Source organism: Gordionus sp. m RMFG-2023, chromosome 4, assembly GCF_954871325.1.
Source record: "Gordionus sp. m RMFG-2023 chromosome 4, tfGorSpeb1-WG-v2, whole genome shotgun sequence".
In the NCBI taxonomy this organism is placed as follows: domain Eukaryota; kingdom Metazoa; phylum Nematomorpha; class Gordioida; order Chordodea; family Parachordodidae; genus Gordionus; species Gordionus sp. m RMFG-2023.
In genome coordinates, this window is record NC_088778.1 from 25,186,484 (window position 1) to 25,206,003 (window position 19,520).

Sequence of the window (19,520 nt, forward strand, 5' to 3'; positions counted from 1 at the left end):
AATAAAGAAATCAGGCAAAAATATAAATAAACTATTGTTGAGATTAAACAAACATTAAAATAATGTAAAACCGGTAGATGGGTCAATATTTGATGCATATTTCTAGTAGTTGGAGGGCTATCATCAAAAAAAAATTTTGGGGGACTTATCAAGCCTATTATGATATTCTAAAAGTTAAAAAATAACATGATGAATGTAATGTTATTAAGATAAAGGTTAATTAATTAAAAGGTAATTAAAAAATAAGGTTAAAAAAGGGGGGGGGAAAGAAGGTATAAATTATTATATTAAAAAATTAAATTAAAGGAAATGATAAGTTTTGAGAAATAGTGGTTAATAGATAATAGAGATAGAAAGAAAAGAATGATATAATAAAATTTAGTGATAAATAAAAATGTTTCTATTTGTTAAAAAATAGGTGGAGGTGGCATAGGGATTGTGGTATTGGTGATAGAAATATCATTTGGAGAACTGGGTGAAAATAAAATAAACATAGATATAAAACATACGATAAAAAAAACAAAATAAACCTCCAGATGAGTTCATTTCAAGCGTAGTTCTTCATTATTTTGTCTACCAGTAACTCTAGAACGGGTAAGGCGGTTGTTTAATCGTCATTATTTTCTTTGCTTATATTTAATAATAGATACATCATGTTTTGTAGCAATGTGAGGGATTAGGGTTAGCCTAGACAAATAAAGAAATCAGGCAAAAATATAAATAAACTATTGTTGAAATTAAACAAACATTAAAATAATGTAAAACTGGTAGATGGGTCAATATTAGATGCATATTTCTAGTAGTTGGAGGGCTACCATCAAAAAAAATTTTGGGGGGATTTATCAAGCTTATTATGAAATTCTAAAAGTTAAAAAATAACATGATGAATGTAATGTTATTAAGATTAAGGTTAATTAATTGTAAGGTAATTAAAAAATAAGATTAAAAAAAGGGGGGAAAAAAGAAGGTATAAATATTACATTATAAAAATAATAAAAATTAAATTAAAGGAATTGATAAGGTTTGGCTATCATCAGATAAAAAAAATTTTTTGGGGACTTATCAAGCCTATTATGATATTCTAAAAGTTAAAAAATAATATGATGAATGTAATGTTATTAAGGTTAAGGTTAATTAATTGTAAGGTAATTAAAAAATAAGATTATAAAAAGGGGGAAAAAGAAGGTATAAATTATTATATTATAAAAATAATAAAAATTAAATTAAAGGAATTGATAAGGTTTTGAGAAATAGTGGTTAATAGATAATAGAGATAGAAAGAAAAGAAAAGAAAAGAAAAGAAAAGAAAAGAAAAGAAAAGAAAGAAAAGAATGAGATAATAAAATTTAGTGATAAATAAATTCATTAAGGGAGGGGAAAAAAATAAAGAAAGAATTATTTATAAGGATTGGAGATTATAAATAGGTTAGGATAAGAATATTTAAATATTTGAATATACTTGGTTATCTTCTTAATTATTGGTTATGAAAGAAAAATATGAGTATAAAAAGATTTCCTTAATGTGTAATTGATAATATGAGATGAAAATTGATAAGGTAATCTAAAAAATAAAGAAAGGATTAAGTGAAATAAAAAGTTTCATTCATATTTACAAATTTAATGGAATATTGTTTTTATCAATTCATCCATGTTAGGTATGTGTACACCATCAATTCCATTCATCTGTATGAATATAAAAAAAAATCAGCAAATAAAAATAAATACGTACCGATGACATGACGTAGCGATGACATGACGTCACGATGACGTAGTGAGGACATCGGAAAATTATAATATAGATTACTAGGCCGCAGCGTCTACATGAGCGGGAGGGGTAGGAACAGTTTGCATCTTATTTTTTTGAGTGGGTAGGGGGTAAGCTGCTTTAATGGGGGTAGGATAAATTTTTTTGGGGGTTATATATTAAATTTTGAGATGAAATAGGACAAAATTTATTGCTGTAAAAATTATACTTTTATTATAGTATTATTATAATACAATTCATCGACCAAATCTATATATTGCAAACAATCATACACATTGTTTTCCAAATAAACTATCCTTTTAAATGTAATTTAAAAGGTTTAGATATTTTAGCAATCTTATAATGCCATAATAATTAATTAATTGTAAATATGGAGGTTTTAATTGAATTTATTATATAAAATATAAATTTTTTATATTCACAAAATATAGATAGTTGTTAGTAGAGATAGATTAATTTAAGTTATCCTTTATAAATTCTTTGAAAAGAGTATTAATAAATAAATAGGTGAAAATAATGAGAAAGAGACACCGCCGCTGAAGGCGACAATTTTTTAGGAGGGTAGGCAAAGGTTTTTGAAGGGGGTTTACATCCATTGAAAATCCTGTCATGTAGACCCTGCTAGGCCGAAAGGATTGTACACTTTTTGTAGGTTACCGTTTGGACTTGTGTATCTGCCCAAATTTTTTAACGAACTATAACAGTCGTTTTTTAAGGTTTAATAGGAGTTTTTACTATATTGACGATGTGTTGGTAACGGGGGTGACTCCTGAGCAGCATACACAGAGATTGGTAGAGGTATTCCGAAGAATTAAAGGAAAACGATTGCTAACGAGTGCCGAGTGCGAGTAACGGATATGATGTATCAAGGACACAATTTTAATGGGAGAGGTGAGGTCACTGGATAAAAATATAGCCGCAATAACGTATGTTGAGACCGAATAACAAAGAGGAGGTGCAGGCCTTTCTATGGATGATGAATAATTATCACCGGTTTGAAGAAGATTTCACACAGATAGAGGCGCTATTGTATAAATTATTGAAAAAGGGAGAACGATTTGAATAAACAAGAAGAAGCGTTTAAAGAATTGAAATGTTGAATTGAAAAGGAACCTATTCTGGTATGCTTTAATAACGATCTGGAGGTGGTTTTGCTCGTGGATGCTTCTAAATAGAGGATTAAAAAATAATTAAAGACAATAATTTAAATTATACTTCTCAAATTAATCAAGCAATCTTTTGCAAAGAATTTGATTTATTCCAAATCCTATATTCTTAGAAATGGTTTGCAATTTTGTACAAGCCAAATTTGTTATCAACAATATTTTATCCAAAACAAAAAGTGATAAAATAAATATAGTAAAGACTATAGCACTAGCCATAGTGGAAGTGGCAGGATCTTCAGAATCCTTTAAATTTGTTTAAGCTGCCCTCAAGGCATAATAAAGTAGAAAAAAAATTACAATAACTTTATATAACGATAGCCAGCTTCTATAAATATAAAATAAACATTTTAAATCTAAAAAATAAAATAATATTACCGTACCATAGGCGTAGCTAGGATTTTCATAAGGAGGGGAATTAAAAAATTACTGGGGTACGAAGATATACCATCAACATATACATACATAGCGGGGGGAGGAGCACTTTGCAGCCAATTTTTCTAGAGGGTGGAGGTAGAAGGTAGGTGACATTTATGGGGGTAGGATACATTTTTTTTTGGGGGGGGGGAGGAGGGAAGGTGGGTTATCTATCAAATTTTGAGTAAAAATTAATACTTTTATTAAAGACCTATTATAATACAATAATATTGCTGATCTTCGATCAAATCTTTATATTGCAAACAATCATAGACATTATTTTCCAAACAAAACTTTCTGCTATCCTTTTGAATATAATTATAAAAGGTTTAGACATTCTCAGCTAGCTCATAATGCTATAATAATGCATTCATTGTAAATGAGGGAGTTCTTTAATTGAATTCAATTATCTAAAAAATAACTCCTTTATATTAATAAAATTTAGATAGTTGGTAGTTGAGATAAAATAATTTAAATTATTCTTTTTAAAATTTCTGGAAGAAATATCATAATAATTAAAAAGATGGTGGAAATTTTTTAAGGGGTGGGTATAGGTTTTTATGGGGGTTTGCATCCAGTGAAATTCATGTCATGTAGACGCTGTATAGGTATACCATAAGTGACAATTATCATAATCGTTGTTTTAAAATTTTTTGAATTTCTATGAAACAAATGGGTCAAAATATAAATTTTAAACATGTTGAATCAATATTTCAATGAAGATGAACTATAGAAAAGTGACAATATACATAATTATTTAGATTTTTTTAATAATAATACATCTGAGTTTTATATATATATGTTTTACAAACATATATTTTTAGTGTTACTGATTGAATATATTATTTAATCAAAATCATGCATACCATATAGTATGGAAATTCCTAGGTTATGTTGAAAAAACACTTTTTCGTGAATCCGAAACGAGGTCAAAAATTAAATGGCCAATAACCTCAACCAGCTCCATCCTTAGTAGTTTTAAGTCACACGCCTATATTTAAGCCTGACTTCAATAAAAAACATTGATTTTGAAAATCGTTTTAAAACAAATCGATTAGAATTCCTATTTATGTATTTTTGGTCAATATATTTCAATTGTGGATACTTGTATCCAAGATATTTGTGTTAAATTGTAGAAAGAAATTTTGATAAGTAAATAATTTTCATTAAATGGGAAAAAGTAAGAAATATAGTAAATTTGAAAATATTAATGAAATAAAAAATTTTAAGCTTAATCACAAAGTTTCCATTAGTTTTGTTAAAAAACCCATCGATTAAGATGAAAGAATATTATGTACTCGATATTTGGCAAAATCCAAATCTTCCTGCCATCTATGAGCAAAACCCTCTTTAACAACACTATTCTACTTTACTTATTAAAAAAAATACTTACATACACTAACTTTAATATAAAGATATTTTCAAAATTTTATTGTGACTGATATTTTTTACAAAATGTAAAGAGAAAATTTAAACGATTTGATGGCTAATTTTTTTATGGTATTACGAATATCTAATAAAATTAAAAAATATTTATTATATCATAATTCTACTGAAATACCTGTTATTTAAAAATGTAGTATATTAAAAGTGGTTGTAGCAGTGGCCTATAATTATATAAAATATTTAAAAAATATATTTATCCATTGTAAGTTCAAAAAACCAATCATAAAAAAATCATACTGAAAAGAAAAAGATTGAATTTTTTTAGTTGATATAAAAAGAGGGTATAATTTATGAACCGCTCAAAACGGCTATTGTTAATGTATTACAATTACGAAGGTTGTCAAATCGAATATACAAGCTTCACATATAACATAATAATTGCCAAATAATTTGGCTTATAGCTAGTTCGACTTAGCAATTATTATTGGTTAAGCCTTAAGCTGAGATGACTTATCTTTTGTTTAATACAACAAGTATTAATAATTTGATAATATATTTTATTTTTAACGAATAAAAAAATGCTAACGTTTGTGGTTTAGCAATTCATATATCTTGCACCTTTTATGGTGAGTTTCTGATTTTTTAAAATGCAATGCTAAATTCATTTAAATATTGTTGGTGTAAATACAATGAATTTCCAAAAGAAGAATTGTTATGTCCAGTGTACCTAGATACCCATTTTATGGGTAATATAATTTTTTCATTTGAAAAACAAAAAAAATATATAGGTGATGATGCCATCATTATAAAAAATGGACAAAGATTATGTGGTAAAGGTGGAGCCTTGTGTAATGCACCAATTTTACAGGACAAAGCTTATTTTGAATTTGTCATACAACAATCAGGTATAGATTTTATTTATTGCATCTAAAAAAAATAATTAAGGTAAATGGAGTGTTGGGCTTTCTTCCAGAAATATAAATTTAAATAAAACTCCCCTTGGTAATAGTGAAAATTGGGTATTAAAGGAAAATGGAAAAATATATAATAATAATGAAATTAAAGGTATTTTACCTGAGGTACCTGGTGAAGGTCATATATATGTAAAAAATAAAATTTATAATAGAAACATCTATATTTTACAGGGAATATCTTATGATCATGTTGAATTGTTATTCTATAAAAATGGCAATCAAATAGAAAATCTATCTATAAAAGGATTAAAAGGAATACTTTACCCATTGTTTTTTGGTAAGATAAATATTAAGTTTTGTTTATATAATTTTCCATTTTTGGATATCTTTATTTTCATTTAAATTCTTGTAAATGATTTTACATGTCCATATATTTTTAAATCCTGAGTTTAGCTTCATCCAAATTATTTAACCCTAACTATCTGTTTTTTAGGTTCAAACTTGGCAACAATAATTATTTTTAGATAGCTCAAAATTTTTAATAGGTGAAAATTAATAAATTTTTTAAGCCCAAGCCACCCTAAATATTTGTTTTTTAATTCTCAGGTTCATAGTTTAAGACTGGCTTCAGGATAAATTGTTTGGCTCATTTTTGGTCTATATTATTTTTCAAAAGTTTAAGATCGTTATTAAAGTTAATACAAGTTTGGTTTGTTTTGATTATAAACCTTATATTTTTTATAACAATATTCAAGCAAAAATCATATTTTTATGAGCTAGAAGTCTGCAGATAAAATTGAAAATCATGTTTTTAAATATGCTTTTTGAAAGTATTTGCAGACATCTAATTCTTCCATATACAATTTTGATCAGAGATATGCACCAATACTTCGTAATTGATATTGGTCAGTACTAGTATTGGCCAATGCTTTCAATTTTAAACCATATCCAAAAATAAGAGAGAAAAAATGGATCTACAAAAAGAAGGAAGAAATATAGGATTCATTTTTATAGTAATTTTACCTTTAAAATTTTGTTGTAAAATTAACTTTATTATGAAGAATAAGCATACAATTTAAATTTTAATAAGTTTTTATGTAATCAACAATATTTTTGTAATTTTTTAAAATCATATTTAGGGTTTGTACCGATATATTTTATCGTATCGGATATTTCATCTTTTTAAAAATATTGGTATTGGCCTTTATTACAGAATTTTCTGATCCAATAAAATGGAGTCTTAATATAAAAAAAAATATTAAAATTTTAATATATTTGTTTATTACTTATTATATAAATAGATTAATCTTATTTAAATGATTTATCAATAAAAATATTTTATGTACTTTTAGATTCATCAAAATATAAATTATAACTGATTATTATAATATATTTCATTAAAAATTAACAGATATGATTCGGATTTGTAATTGCCCAATATCAATTTAATATCAGATCGGCCACCAAAAAGTGGTATCGGTATACCCCTAATTATATTTTATTAAAATTAAGGGTAAAAAACTGATATTGGTGTATCTCTTATATTTTAAAACCTATTTCAACAATTTCATTTTTTTTGAATAAATAGTAAATGAAGGGGCAATAATAGATGTTCATTTTAATAATTTTGTCTTTCCAGCTCCTTTTGGGTACAAACAAATTATGATTGAACAATCTCTCTTATAAAAGCCAATTTAATAAATTTTTATTTATAAATATAAGTATAATTGAATATATATTTATGATTCATAAAAATAAAATTATTTAATGATTAATCGATAGTTTCAAACATATCCAAATTTTCATCTACAGGATTTGTGGAATAATCTTTTAATATTTTATTATCACTGTTATTGAGTGTTAAATTTGGTGATTCTTCATTTTGCTTAATAAGGTGGGATAGTTTTTCATGTGTATATTCATAAATGTCAAATACGCCATTTTGCAACATTTCATCAGCCAATTCAGTGAGTCTTAAAAGAGCTTTTATTTCATTTTCAGTTTTATCATTTTCTTCTAGTGGAAATTAAATATATTTTAAAAAAATCAGTAAATAGTATACGAAATGTTATATATATATAAATATACCATTTGTTTGCAAAGATATATCATCATTTTTCTTTTCTATTTCTCTTAATTCCTTCTTATATTTTAGTCTTTCGCTAGCAGATGCAGAATATTTTCCTGGTACAGAATTCTTTTTATTACATTTACCTAAACGTTTTAAAGCTTTCAATATATTTTCACCAGGTTCCAAAAATTGTATTAACTATTTTAAATAAAATAAATATTTGATTTAAAAAAATAATTTAATTATTATGGTAAATTAAATTTTTTAAAATACAAAATTCTTAAAATTAACTATTAATTCAACAATGATGTTACTGGGAATGTGTTGTCTATATAGACTAGGTATTTCTACATATAAAACTATCTTAAATATAAATTTTCATATTAATAAAATTAGGATTCTAAAATTTCCATTAAAAAATTTTAAATTTATAATTCCTACCAAATTATTTTTATATTTCCCATTTTGATTAATATAACTTGGCCATTTCTTATTATAATTTTAAAAATATAAAATGATATTGCTTATTATTTTCCCTAAAAAATTTCACAAAGCTAAAATTTATTAAATTTTTATAATTTCTTTAACTTCAAAATATTAATAAATTTTGGTAAATTCGAAAAAATGAATTGGGTATTTTTATATTGAAAATAGTTTACTTCTCTTTTCGTTTAGGTTACGAAAGTTTTTAATTATATTTTTGATATTTAGGTCATAAACAAATTTGTAATATATTTCTGGTAAAATTTGTCAAGTGTCTTTTTAAACCAAAAATGCTTGAGCACAGTTGATTAGGTCATTTAAAAAAATCATCACAGTTGGTTAGGTCATTTAAAAAAATCTAAAATTCTTATCAAAAAATATATCTTAGAATACAGGTATCTTATTAAAAATAGCAAAAGTATGTATGAGTATCTTAAATACAAGATACTTTTAGTCCTTTTATGGCGAATGGATGAATATAACAAATATATAACTAAAAATTAGAATAAACATTTAGGGGGTGACTTATTGTAGTGGTCGGTTTATCATGCCAATTTCCAGTTATGGAAAAACTGGCGAAAGGATGTTTGACAACTCCGGGTTCTAGCCGAAGACAAATTTTTAGCATTCTTAAAGAAAAACCTACATAGATATGGTACTCATTCTTCAGTATATAATAAATGAAATATTGGTCGTTTGTTATAATTTACCTTAAATCCTAAAATTTTTTTTAATCCAGTTTATTTTAATTAATATTTTTTCCTTTTCCATTAATTCTAACAATATATAAAAAAAATTTTGTTAAATTTTTATTATATTATAAAAGATAATATTGTGCAATTATATTTTGAAATATGCATTTTTTAAAATGTAAAATCGAAACTTTATAGTATCATTTGTATTATAATATATAGCAAAATGGATAATGTTCTTGATAATTAAAATTACTAATGACATTAAATTTATTTATATTACATTAAAATAAATCTACATCGTTATTTTTTTTATATTGAATGATAAATAATCTTTATTTATCACTTTAGAATAAAGATAGCATTAAAAGTTATTAGATATTAAATAATTTCATATTAACTGAAAAACAAAGTTTTTGCCCAATAAATATATTTAAATGCAAACCAAATTTTTTATTTTTTAATTTTTTATTTTTTAAAAAAAATTTGATTAAGAATCATAAGAAATAAAAAGGTTACAAGAAGATTCTTAATAAAATAAAGTATCTCAAATAGAAATAAAACCAAGGTTGGTATTTAATCAAAGTTAATTAAATGTGGCAGTTATTTTATTTTTAGTACATCATAATATATAATTTGGTAATATATTGATTCATTCTTGGGATACTGTTTCAATTTCTCTAGTAGACAGGTTTTCTGGTTCAGTTGAAAATTATTTTCTTTTATGTTTATAATTAATCGTAAATTACAGTGACGAAGCTTCCACAGAAGCAAGGGAAGCGAAATATTTCTTACAAAATTCTTAAATAAACTTAGTATAATCTTTTTAACATGGTCTGTCTAGAATTGGAGTGCTCCACTCGACATTTTAAAAATTTTTGATAATAACTTATTTATTCCCAATATATATATAAATAAAAACTAGATTAAAAAATATTAATTTTTGCCAAAGTTGTAGCTCTGTCAAAATTGATCAATAAGCTTTTCCTATATTTGATTTCAAACTTTAATGTTGATTTTCTCATTTTAAACATTTATGCAAATGGAGCACTCCAATTGGCCGACGATATGTTAAAAAATACTAATTTGACGTTAAAAAGAATTAATATAATTTTTATAACTTTAAAAATATTAATATTATTTTTACTATATTAAGAATTACTATTATTTTTACTATGTTAAAAAAATTACTATTATATTTACTGCGTTAAAAAAATAAACATTAGGGAAGCAAATTTAATATATTGCTTGTTTTTTAATATGCAATTTGTATTGTGTAATTATACGTTTAAAAAATAAACATTGGGGAAGCAAATAAAAAAAATGCTAATTTTTTTTTATATTATATTTTTTCATTACTTTTTTAAATAAATTTTTTTTACATTTTAAAGGCAAAAATTAATGTTTAATAATTGTAATCATATTATTGGAAATTTATTAAGATTATCAGAGTTGTATAAAAAGTCTCTGTATCTATATACAATTTCAGAGGATCTGTATCTGTTTATAGATACTTTTCAAGATATATTATAATAAACTTTTATTTAACGTCTTTTTATCTAAAAAAATAAAAATATTTAAGTGCAAATTTTGTCACATATGTATGAGCATATAATATAAATAAGCATATATTATAAAAATATTAGGACTAAAATATATATATATAATTATTATTTTTTTCCCTTTATATCTATAGACAAGATTGTGAAGGATATTTTAATCATTGAATTTATAAATCCTTGATTAGCCATGATCACCATTAATTATAAATAATATCATTGATGCACAAAATTATTTTATAGATATTCCGCTAACTTTTAATGAGTAAATTATAATGTAATGTAAAAAATTTTTTTTAAAATTTTAAATCTATTTTTAATTTCGATTAAAAAAAAAGCTTATTAAAAAAATTTAAAATCTAGCAATAACTTATAATTCAGTACTCGATCATAGACAAAGATGAATTCCACTTATTTATATATTTTAATTTTTTTATGGTTTGACCAATAAAAATTTAAAAAAATATTCAATTGCTTCCCTAGAATAAACTTAATGCGTCGTCACTGGTAAATTATAATAAATGTTAGCTTATTTTCCCATGAGCAGTTTCTAATCGATTTCGATTCTTTGTATGAATTTTATCCCAGATGGACCATTTTTTTCTGAATGCACCTAAAAGGGTTAATAAAATAATTTCTACTTCCTATAAAGAACAAAGCACCTTCCACCTGCTTGATATACCAAAATCTGTTAAAAAATTATTCGATTGCATTCCACATATTTTGTTTATCAGGTATACCTATATCTGTTCTTTTTTTAAACGATCGGCTGGTGGCGGCGAATCGATTTAGATGCCGCAAAAAAATCGGCGCAAATTCTAACTTAAATTTTTTAATTATAATTATAAATTCATTGGAAACAATTTTAAAATAAAATTTATTCTTTATTATGCTTATAACTATAATTTAACGATTTTATTAAGTTCATGTATAAATAATATTTTATTTAGATTAATAGGACATAATGAGGATCTTTTAGAGTTGAGAGTGAGCCCAGCTATGGAAAATATACGATCGCTATAGGTGTGGTAGATGAAAGCACAGGATCTATCTAGCTAATATTGAAAGTTTAGGAAGATCCAATGCTCATATCTTCCAAAAATCTAAGACATCTTTTATCTCTAAATTATAAGGCGAAAATAATGAATAACACTCTTTTTTCCAGACTTTAAACTGTCTTGTTGTTCCAGATTATTGTTATGATAAATATTTGGTAATCAATGACTTAAGATAATCAAATTCTGAAGCAGCTTCCATTGTTTCACATTTGGTAAATTTGTTTGTGTAAGACAACAGAGAGGTAACATGTTGACATATAAATTGTACTAGAGTTATATTTTTTCCTTTAAATATTCATTTACTATGATTATAGATTGAAAACTAGGATCCAAAAGTGCTCCTAACACTTATGTAAAAAAATAAAACAAAGAGAAATAATATTAAAATATGTATCACAATATATTTAAAACTTTAAATTTTTTCCAAAATTGTTATTCATATATGATAGCAATATTTTTCTGATTAAAATATCGTGTTGGTTTTTAAAAATTTGCTATCAAGATATTTAGCAAAACTATGGCAAATCTATTATAGGCTGATTAGGATTTTAAAATACTTAAAGCAGCTTTCATTACAAGATCAGCTTGTCAACCCTATATAAAAGTATCTCATTAAAAATGTCAAAAAATACAAAGTACAAGGTATAAAAGGATGTATCTTTGATACAAGTAATGTGATCCCGAACTTTAGAGTTAATTTTAATTTATACATTGGCAATACATGGATTCACTCAAATATGAATTAAGCCTATTCAAAAATAAATATTAAACTATTCCTTATATTATTTTATTCATTTTAGTAATCTTTTATGGTATATTTTGCTATAAATTATTTAATTTATTAAATGAATCACATTATTCAATTGTATTTAAATAGGCCTAGTACAGGATTCCCTTATTATAGAACCCACTAGATCAACTCTAAGCCAATAGTGTTTTCCCTTCCACATGACTAAAATATCAAATAATTCCATTGATAGATATTGACTATATATCTTGAGAAAGATGGTACCCATCTTACTATAGATTTTAATAAAACAACTGAGTGGGTCAGGATTGATTATGTACATTAGCAAATATTTAAATAATTTATTAATCCTACATTTTTATAGGCTTCAATAAAATTTGTTGGTGGCAAAATTTCTTCTTCAGAATCTGAGGAATCACTATTATCTTTTATAATTGAATTATTTTCTTGTTTTTTAATTTGAACCCAATCTATATTATCTATCCAATTATCTCTTTTAAGGTTTATTTAGCAGAAATTTAAAAAAATATGCTAACCTAATTTCCACTGTTTTCTTGTCAAAAATAAAGTTTCCAGAGTTATCAAAATGGCCTTCCTCCATTTCTTCTTTCATATTAAAAGGAGTTATTTTAATTCCATCATACTCATTTATTGTTTCACATTCTTGACATAAATTTAATAATGGCATAATTACTTTGTGTATAATACCCTCTATTTCATTTATTTCTAAATCTTTAATGTTTTCGTCATTATTCTCCTTATCAATATCCTCCTCATCACTATCCAACGAATGCTTGTCTTTAAATGAGTAAGAAACCCTTTTGATTTTATTCAAATTTTTGACTTCATTTATTTGAATATTATTTTCATCGTCATTTCTAAATCTTTTAATTTCTTCAAGATCTTCCTTGAATGTTACTCTTCTCTTTGTCATAGTGGAAAGAAGAATTCCCAATAAAATTTTAATTTGAAATATTATATTTCATTATAGCCAAAGTTAAATGATTACATCCTGTCATCTTTCATGTCAGCCACCAGATTTTGCAAGACAATACAATTTATCAAGAAAGAATAATATTATTATTATGTTTATTTCGATAAAAAAAATTATTGAATCATATTTTTATTCAAATTAAATAAAATGGAAAATTTTAAAAAATATTTAAGCACATCTTAAAAAAATCAAGTTTTATGCATGCAACATATTTACCATCGGTGGCGGTTATGCCATGTAAACACTAATTGAAGTCCTATGAAGAATATTCAAAGCTATGGAATTATTTTCAAGAAGCTTTACATTTATCGGAAGATCCTCAAGATTAGATATTTTGTTAATTATGTACTTCCAGCTTATAAAATTTATAATTATCACATGAATCTTATCTTATATACATTTGAATCATGGTCAGTACATAGATAGTTACATCTAAAGAAAGGTTTTGGTCCTAATTATGGACATATATAGATCTGTAATGATCTTGCATTTGTGTATCCCTAAGTTACACCTAAAGAAAGGTTTTGGTACCTGTGGAACTCTAATTATGGACATGTTTTTTAGAACTGTAATGATATTGCATCTATAAATCCCTTTTAAGGAAGTAGCATTTATTAATTATAATGTAGATAAATACATCTTTTTTTACACATATACCTTTAAACTGGAATAGTTACATTTGATCTATTTTAACTTTGTTGTGTATATCAGATAGATCTAAAAGACCACACAATTTGGTTATTGAATATTTCATTCCACTCTTGAATACACATAGAATATCTTTATTCTTTATAAGGAATAAAAGACATGCAATTTTATATTGAAAATTTTTTATTCCACTCACTAAGTATAAAAATAACCATACAATTAGATTTATTATAATATTCTACACTTCCTTTTTCAATTATAAGTTTACTTACACATATACCTTCTAAACTGGAATGGTTACATTTGATCTATTTTAAATTGTTGAGTATATCAGATCCAAAGTTAAGTGAAGGGTCACAACAATTAGATATATTGAATTCCTTATTTTTGTAACCAAAAGTTCACACAATTAGGTTATTGAACATTTCATTCCACTCGTGATTGTATATATCTACATCCTTTTGCAATTTATAAGAGCAAAGGATCATCCAAAACTAAATATTTTTATCACACTCAATTCCCTTAGAAGCTGAAATGGTTACATTAAATTGAACATAGACTATGATTATTGTATTGTATGGGTTGAATCATTAATAAAAAAATAACACTATATATACTGTTCAGGCAATTTTTTTTATTTTAATCATATTTATTTACAGATTCTATGAACATTAAATCTCAATAGTGATAGTAATCATCAAAACTTACATTAAAGAATTTAAACTTAAAATCAGCCTCACCCACCTATAAAGTAATTAAATTATACCGTAGTTCTTGGGTATAGGCTCTTTTTTACCCCACTCTTTTTTACTAAGCATATAGAGGTTTAAGCAGCTTTTTTCGAAATGTTGCGCCTACAAGTACGTGCGGCTTGCCCACAAACGTGTGAAGGGCTCCATTTTTCTTCCCCTAATTAACTATCCAGTTTGATGGATTTTGAGGAAAACCTAGCGTAGCTCTGTTGTACCCACAACCAGAGGGCGAAAACGCTTTTATCACGTATCACGTATGTTTATTTCCAAAAGTATTAAATTTATTTTCAGCATCATATACTCAATATTTATAATAAAAACAGTCCTGCCCATTATAATTAACATAGCCCTAAGTTATTTCAATCAATTAATGATAATAAACATTTTACTACATATAAACTCTCCTAACCCTCATCAAGTTCCACTTAGTTTCTTAGAATCAAACGGCTAACTTGGAATCATCTAAAATAACGTTTTATAACTAATCTTACCTCATATCAGAGCCCTAACACTACACTTATGGCAGGCATAACTAGTAGCTACTCAAGATACCAAGAAACAGTGACCTGAAATTATCGGTAGGGATAATTAATAATTTTATTTACAGCGAAGGGGGAAGATTTTCCTACATTATGTGTCATATTGTCCCCTTTGTCCTTGTCATTCTTTACTTCTTTTTTATATGATATTGCAAATTATGAAACTATCGGGTCCCCCAGTCCCGTTCATCGACAATCCCGGACCATCGAACTTTGTCGATCCCCCCCCCCCTCCGATTGTAGAACAGCCAACGTTCTTAGATCCAACTATTTCATATGTACAATTAAAAAATGAATGCATTTTTATTTTGTAATTGTAATTATGACATAAAAAATCTAATCTTACTAAATGGAATGCATACCTTATTTTTTATCTAATATATAAATTAAAGTGGTTAAAGGCTTCCTAAACTTATTAGCTAGAAAGATATTGCCTAAGCTCGAGATTTTGTTAATAGTTGTGTAAACCTCTGTGCCATCTGGGAGCGGTTGCATAAAAGTTTCCGAGATAAAATTTTGAGTTAGCCTTTTTTAAAATCGGCTCAAAACGAACCGCTTAGCAACACTAATAAAAACGTTAGATAATTTGGCAACACTTTAATGAAATTCTAAGTTTGCTGACTGCGCTATTGATAATGCCGATGTTGGCAACTCTAATCTAAATAGATTTTTTTACTAATGGGGCTGAGCGCAGTAATTTATTAAGCTATTTTGATCTTTATTCGACCCTGACTTAGTACAATATCTCCCCAAAACTCGTTCATAAACCACGTTAGTAGAGCAGAAAGATATTGGAAAGTATTTATATTCGATTATAAAAGAGTTCAGGCTAAGGTCTGTGTGTGGTGTGGGCTCAAGCATTTGATACTTTAGAAAAAGAGTGATAAATATATTTTGATTATTTCTTATTTTTATAAATAAAATTTATTCACCAACTTCCTTCCTGCCACCACATCTATGTTCTTTAAGTTGTGTGCAAATATATATTGTAATTTGATTCTATTTAATCGTTTTATACCTTCGATTGGTTAGTAACCATCTATATATTTTTTATAAGTAATACTTTATACATGATCCGCAGACGTACCATCACTGGTTTCCATGGACGAATCCCTCACCAGGATAAGATGCAATAAGCGTTAGTTGATTTATATTTTTGAAACTATACATTACCTTTTAGTTAAATATTTTGTAATTGATCTTTTTAAAGTTCATCTTTTAAAAAAGAAGAAGAACTCCTGCTGGGACCGGTTTCATTATAGGTGCTCATAAATATTGTATGGTGTTTGAATTATATTGCCATATGTTACATATTTTCCAATTTTTAATACTCAAAACTATCTCAATATTTATTCCAGACCATCCACATATATTCTTTCTCAACGTGTTATTTTACCTGCTTCCAGTTGTCCAGCATGTAAATCTTGCAGCATTGTTTTTTCTAAGTTATTTTGGAATGATCATTTTATCTGCTTTGTAAAAACAATCCTTAACTAAAATGGTAATACGTCTTTTTTTGCAAAGTAAAGTTTACAGCACGGAATATAATACAATTTTAAATAATTTACAGCAGACGATTTTAAGTTTAAAAAAATTTGAAGTACTCATACATAAATCTTAGAAAATTATACTATGAACTTGTGTTAAACTTTAAATCTATATGAAAAATTTATATAAATTAATCTATATTATTGAAATACATTTCCGGTCATCAGAAATTTAAAATTAAGAGATCCCAAATCTTCTGATATTGCATATAAGGTACGACACATATATTAGTGATCTGCATCGGGAATAATTTTATTACCAGGTGCAAATTTTTTTAAAAAATAATTTTCTTGCTCAGCTCCATCTTGAACGAATTTTTTTTATTTGTCCTGAAAAGTCCACCCCGAAATTTATTTAAATATAGAAAAAAAATAATTTTTACATAAAATAAATATTCCACAAATAAAATAATACTAGCGCCTTATTTCTTGCAAGAATTTTAAAATATATCAATTTATTTGACAAAATGTAATGATCTCATAATTTAAAAATTTGAGCCAGACCCAGCCCTTTTAAAAAATATTAGGCCCAACCCAGTCCGAATCTTAATTATTTTTAAAAAATAGACTGGCCCCTGATATGCTGATAATATATATATTGCACAATTAAAAATTAAAATCCTACCAATATTTTATTTTGAGTGTATTTTTTTTTAAAACTATCAGTACGCTTCCGAAACTCGAACATTCTGAAAAATATGTTCCAGAAAAGGTAATGGAAATATTTTTAATAAAAGACAAAGATTAGATTAAACAAAAAAAAATACATATATTCCAAGTCTGTGCAAAAAGAAATAGTAAAATTCTCTATAGTCACTGGCGTAGACAAGAAGAGGGGGAGTTAAAACCCGCCCAACAGAAAATAAAATTAGGTAAAAAATTTGTTTTCACAATACCTTTACATTGATATCTAGGCCAAAATTTGTTTACGTTTCTTTTAAATCGATAAAACCCCCTGATTAATTTTATAAATAAAATAACCTCAGAATTTCCTCTTTTAAAAGTTTCCTAAAAAATCGAGGAATAAAACAAAATTTTGTTTCATAATTTAAAAAATTTATTTAAAAATCGGGTTGCTTCGCAGAGAAGCTATCATTAGTATGGGAGCGTCATTTCTATTTTCAATTGCAAATGTACTTAGTATTGCTTTACTTAGAAATAGTTCAACCTTATCGCTTGAAGGGAAAAAATCAGCCATTATAATTGTTTTAAATTTGACCATACATAACCAATTAGTGTAATGAGACAGAACCAATGAACTGTTAAGTTAGGTGAGACCAGACCGTGGGACCATCGGTCCAGTCCGGTCTAAAAATGTTAAGATATAAAAATTTTATTCTGCATTAAATTTATTAAAAATGGAATGTATTAAATATCAATATTTTAATTATATCATCAAATCATTTTTATTATAAAATAATTGATTTCACATCTCTTAATAAATTCCGAGCTTAAAAAAGAATTTGAATTCAGTAAAATTTTGAGAGTTGGTTCTCTGTTTTTATTGTAATCCTTCATGATTATTTTAAACTACAAATTATGGGGTTTAAATTACTATTTCTTTTAATTAATTATTTGAATTTAAACCAATATCAATACAAGAAATAAAAAAAATATTATTTAAAAAAATACCAATATTTTAGACCCAATACCAATTCAATATTTCGTTAATCTTGGGTTTTAATATTGGTTCCCAGCCCTAATCATAACTATATGTAGGTTTATTTGATGAAGTTTTTAATATTTAAATTTTATAGCTCTCAATTGATATATATATCGTTTACTTCTGCTTGAAGAATTGGAAAATTTTGGAGATATATTTTACATGTTTTCCCAGAATTATCCTTTCTTAAAAATTTACATAATTCTTTAATATCTTTCAAATTTGAATTTGATCGATTTTTTTTATTTATACTACTAATACTATTTTCTAAATCAATAGTTATTCTTTCATCCCTAGAAGAAGGTGGTGGTTAAAAATATTATCATCTTCTATGATTTCAATTTCTAAAAATATAATACTACCTACTAAATTATACATGACGAATAAATGATACGGAATAATATAAAAAGTAAATGATGAATGAGATATTATAAAGTGTTAGGCATTAACGAATCATGTTTTAGGTGTTCATGTACATGATGTACATTAACTAAAAAATAATTCATAGTTAACTTTTTTTATCTTCTTTAATCGGTTTTCGGTCGGACAGGACCGTCGGACCCAATAGTCAAATGAGACCGAACTGGACCTGACGTCGGACCGACCGGATCATTGCAAACAATATACCTTCCATCTTATTTTGGTTTTACATTTTCCGAATCTGGTACAAGTTTAATTTTTAATATTAACCCTACTAAATTATAAGAGTATCAAAGCTATAACCAGATATTGTGTTGCTAAACGGCTTGATTTCGCCGATTTTTAAATCAAGATTTTAACCAAAATATTATTACCTAAACCTCAAAATTCCGCCAATATGTTTTTCATGCAAGGGTAACTTAGTTTTGGCTAAAATATCGAGTTTTTTAAATCGGCCAAATAGAGCTGTACTGCAGACATCGAGTCTCACTATTTTGAAAATATGATAAAAAGTCTATTTTATATGATAGTAATTATTTTTTAGATATTTCGTTTATTATTTTATTTATTATAAATACTTTGGTGCTTCTAGGTTCTCTATAAATCTTGATACGAATTTTAGTGATTTTGGTATTTTTTTATAACCTTTTTATTTATATTTACCAAACAGATTGAAGATTAAACTAAAATATATACATATT

The 19,520-nt window shown here is 25.7% G+C and overlaps 2 protein-coding genes across 4 annotated transcripts; one reads left to right on the plus strand and one right to left on the minus strand.

Moving 5' to 3' along the window:
- Positions 1-5,345: 5,345 nt before the first annotated feature.
- On the plus strand, positions 5,346-7,331 carry LOC135927874 (SPRY domain-containing protein 7-like). Of its 3 annotated transcripts, none has more exons than XM_065464104.1 (5): positions 5,346-5,477; positions 5,520-5,636; positions 5,677-5,834; positions 5,877-5,982; positions 7,234-7,331. In XM_065464104.1, the coding sequence occupies exons 1-5, from the start codon at positions 5,384-5,386 to the stop codon at positions 7,329-7,331; spliced, it is 573 nt and encodes a 190-aa protein (XP_065320176.1). In that variant the 5' UTR covers positions 5,346-5,383. The 3 variants fall into 3 exon arrangements, with proteins under 3 accessions (XP_065320176.1, XP_065320177.1, XP_065320178.1); XM_065464105.1 differs by having other exon boundaries at positions 7,285-7,331; XM_065464106.1 differs by lacking the exon at positions 7,234-7,331 and adding an exon at positions 7,057-7,211.
- Positions 7,332-7,387: 56 nt separating this feature from the next.
- On the minus strand, positions 7,388-13,236 carry LOC135927873 (CD2 antigen cytoplasmic tail-binding protein 2-like). The gene is made up of 5 exons (XM_065464103.1): positions 12,965-13,236; positions 12,793-12,919; positions 12,611-12,749; positions 7,734-7,914; positions 7,388-7,661 (listed from the first exon to the last, which is right to left on the minus strand). The coding sequence occupies exons 1-5, from the start codon at positions 13,188-13,190 to the stop codon at positions 7,417-7,419; spliced, it is 918 nt and encodes a 305-aa protein (XP_065320175.1). The 5' UTR covers positions 13,191-13,236; the 3' UTR covers positions 7,388-7,416.
- Positions 13,237-19,520: the final 6,284 nt, after the last annotated feature.

Coding starts and splice junctions, on each gene's coding strand:
- LOC135927874 (XM_065464104.1), top strand. CDS start 5,384: ATGCTAAATTCATTTAAATATTGTTGGTGTAAATACAATGAATTTCCA. Junction 5,478..5,519: donor CCTAGATACCCATTTTATGG/GTAATATAATTT, acceptor AAAAATATATAG/GTGATGATGCCATCATTATA. Junction 5,983..7,233: donor ACTTTACCCATTGTTTTTTG/GTAAGATAAATA, acceptor TTGAATAAATAG/TAAATGAAGGGGCAATAATA.
- LOC135927873 (XM_065464103.1), bottom strand. CDS start 13,190: ATGACAAAGAGAAGAGTAACATTCAAGGAAGATCTTGAAGAAATTAAA. Junction 12,920..12,964: donor AGAAATAAATGAAATAGAGG/GTATTATACACA, acceptor ATTTATGTCAAG/AATGTGAAACAATAAATGAG. Junction 12,750..12,792: donor AAGAAAACAGTGGAAATTAG/GTTAGCATATTT, acceptor AAACCTTAAAAG/AGATAATTGGATAGATAATA.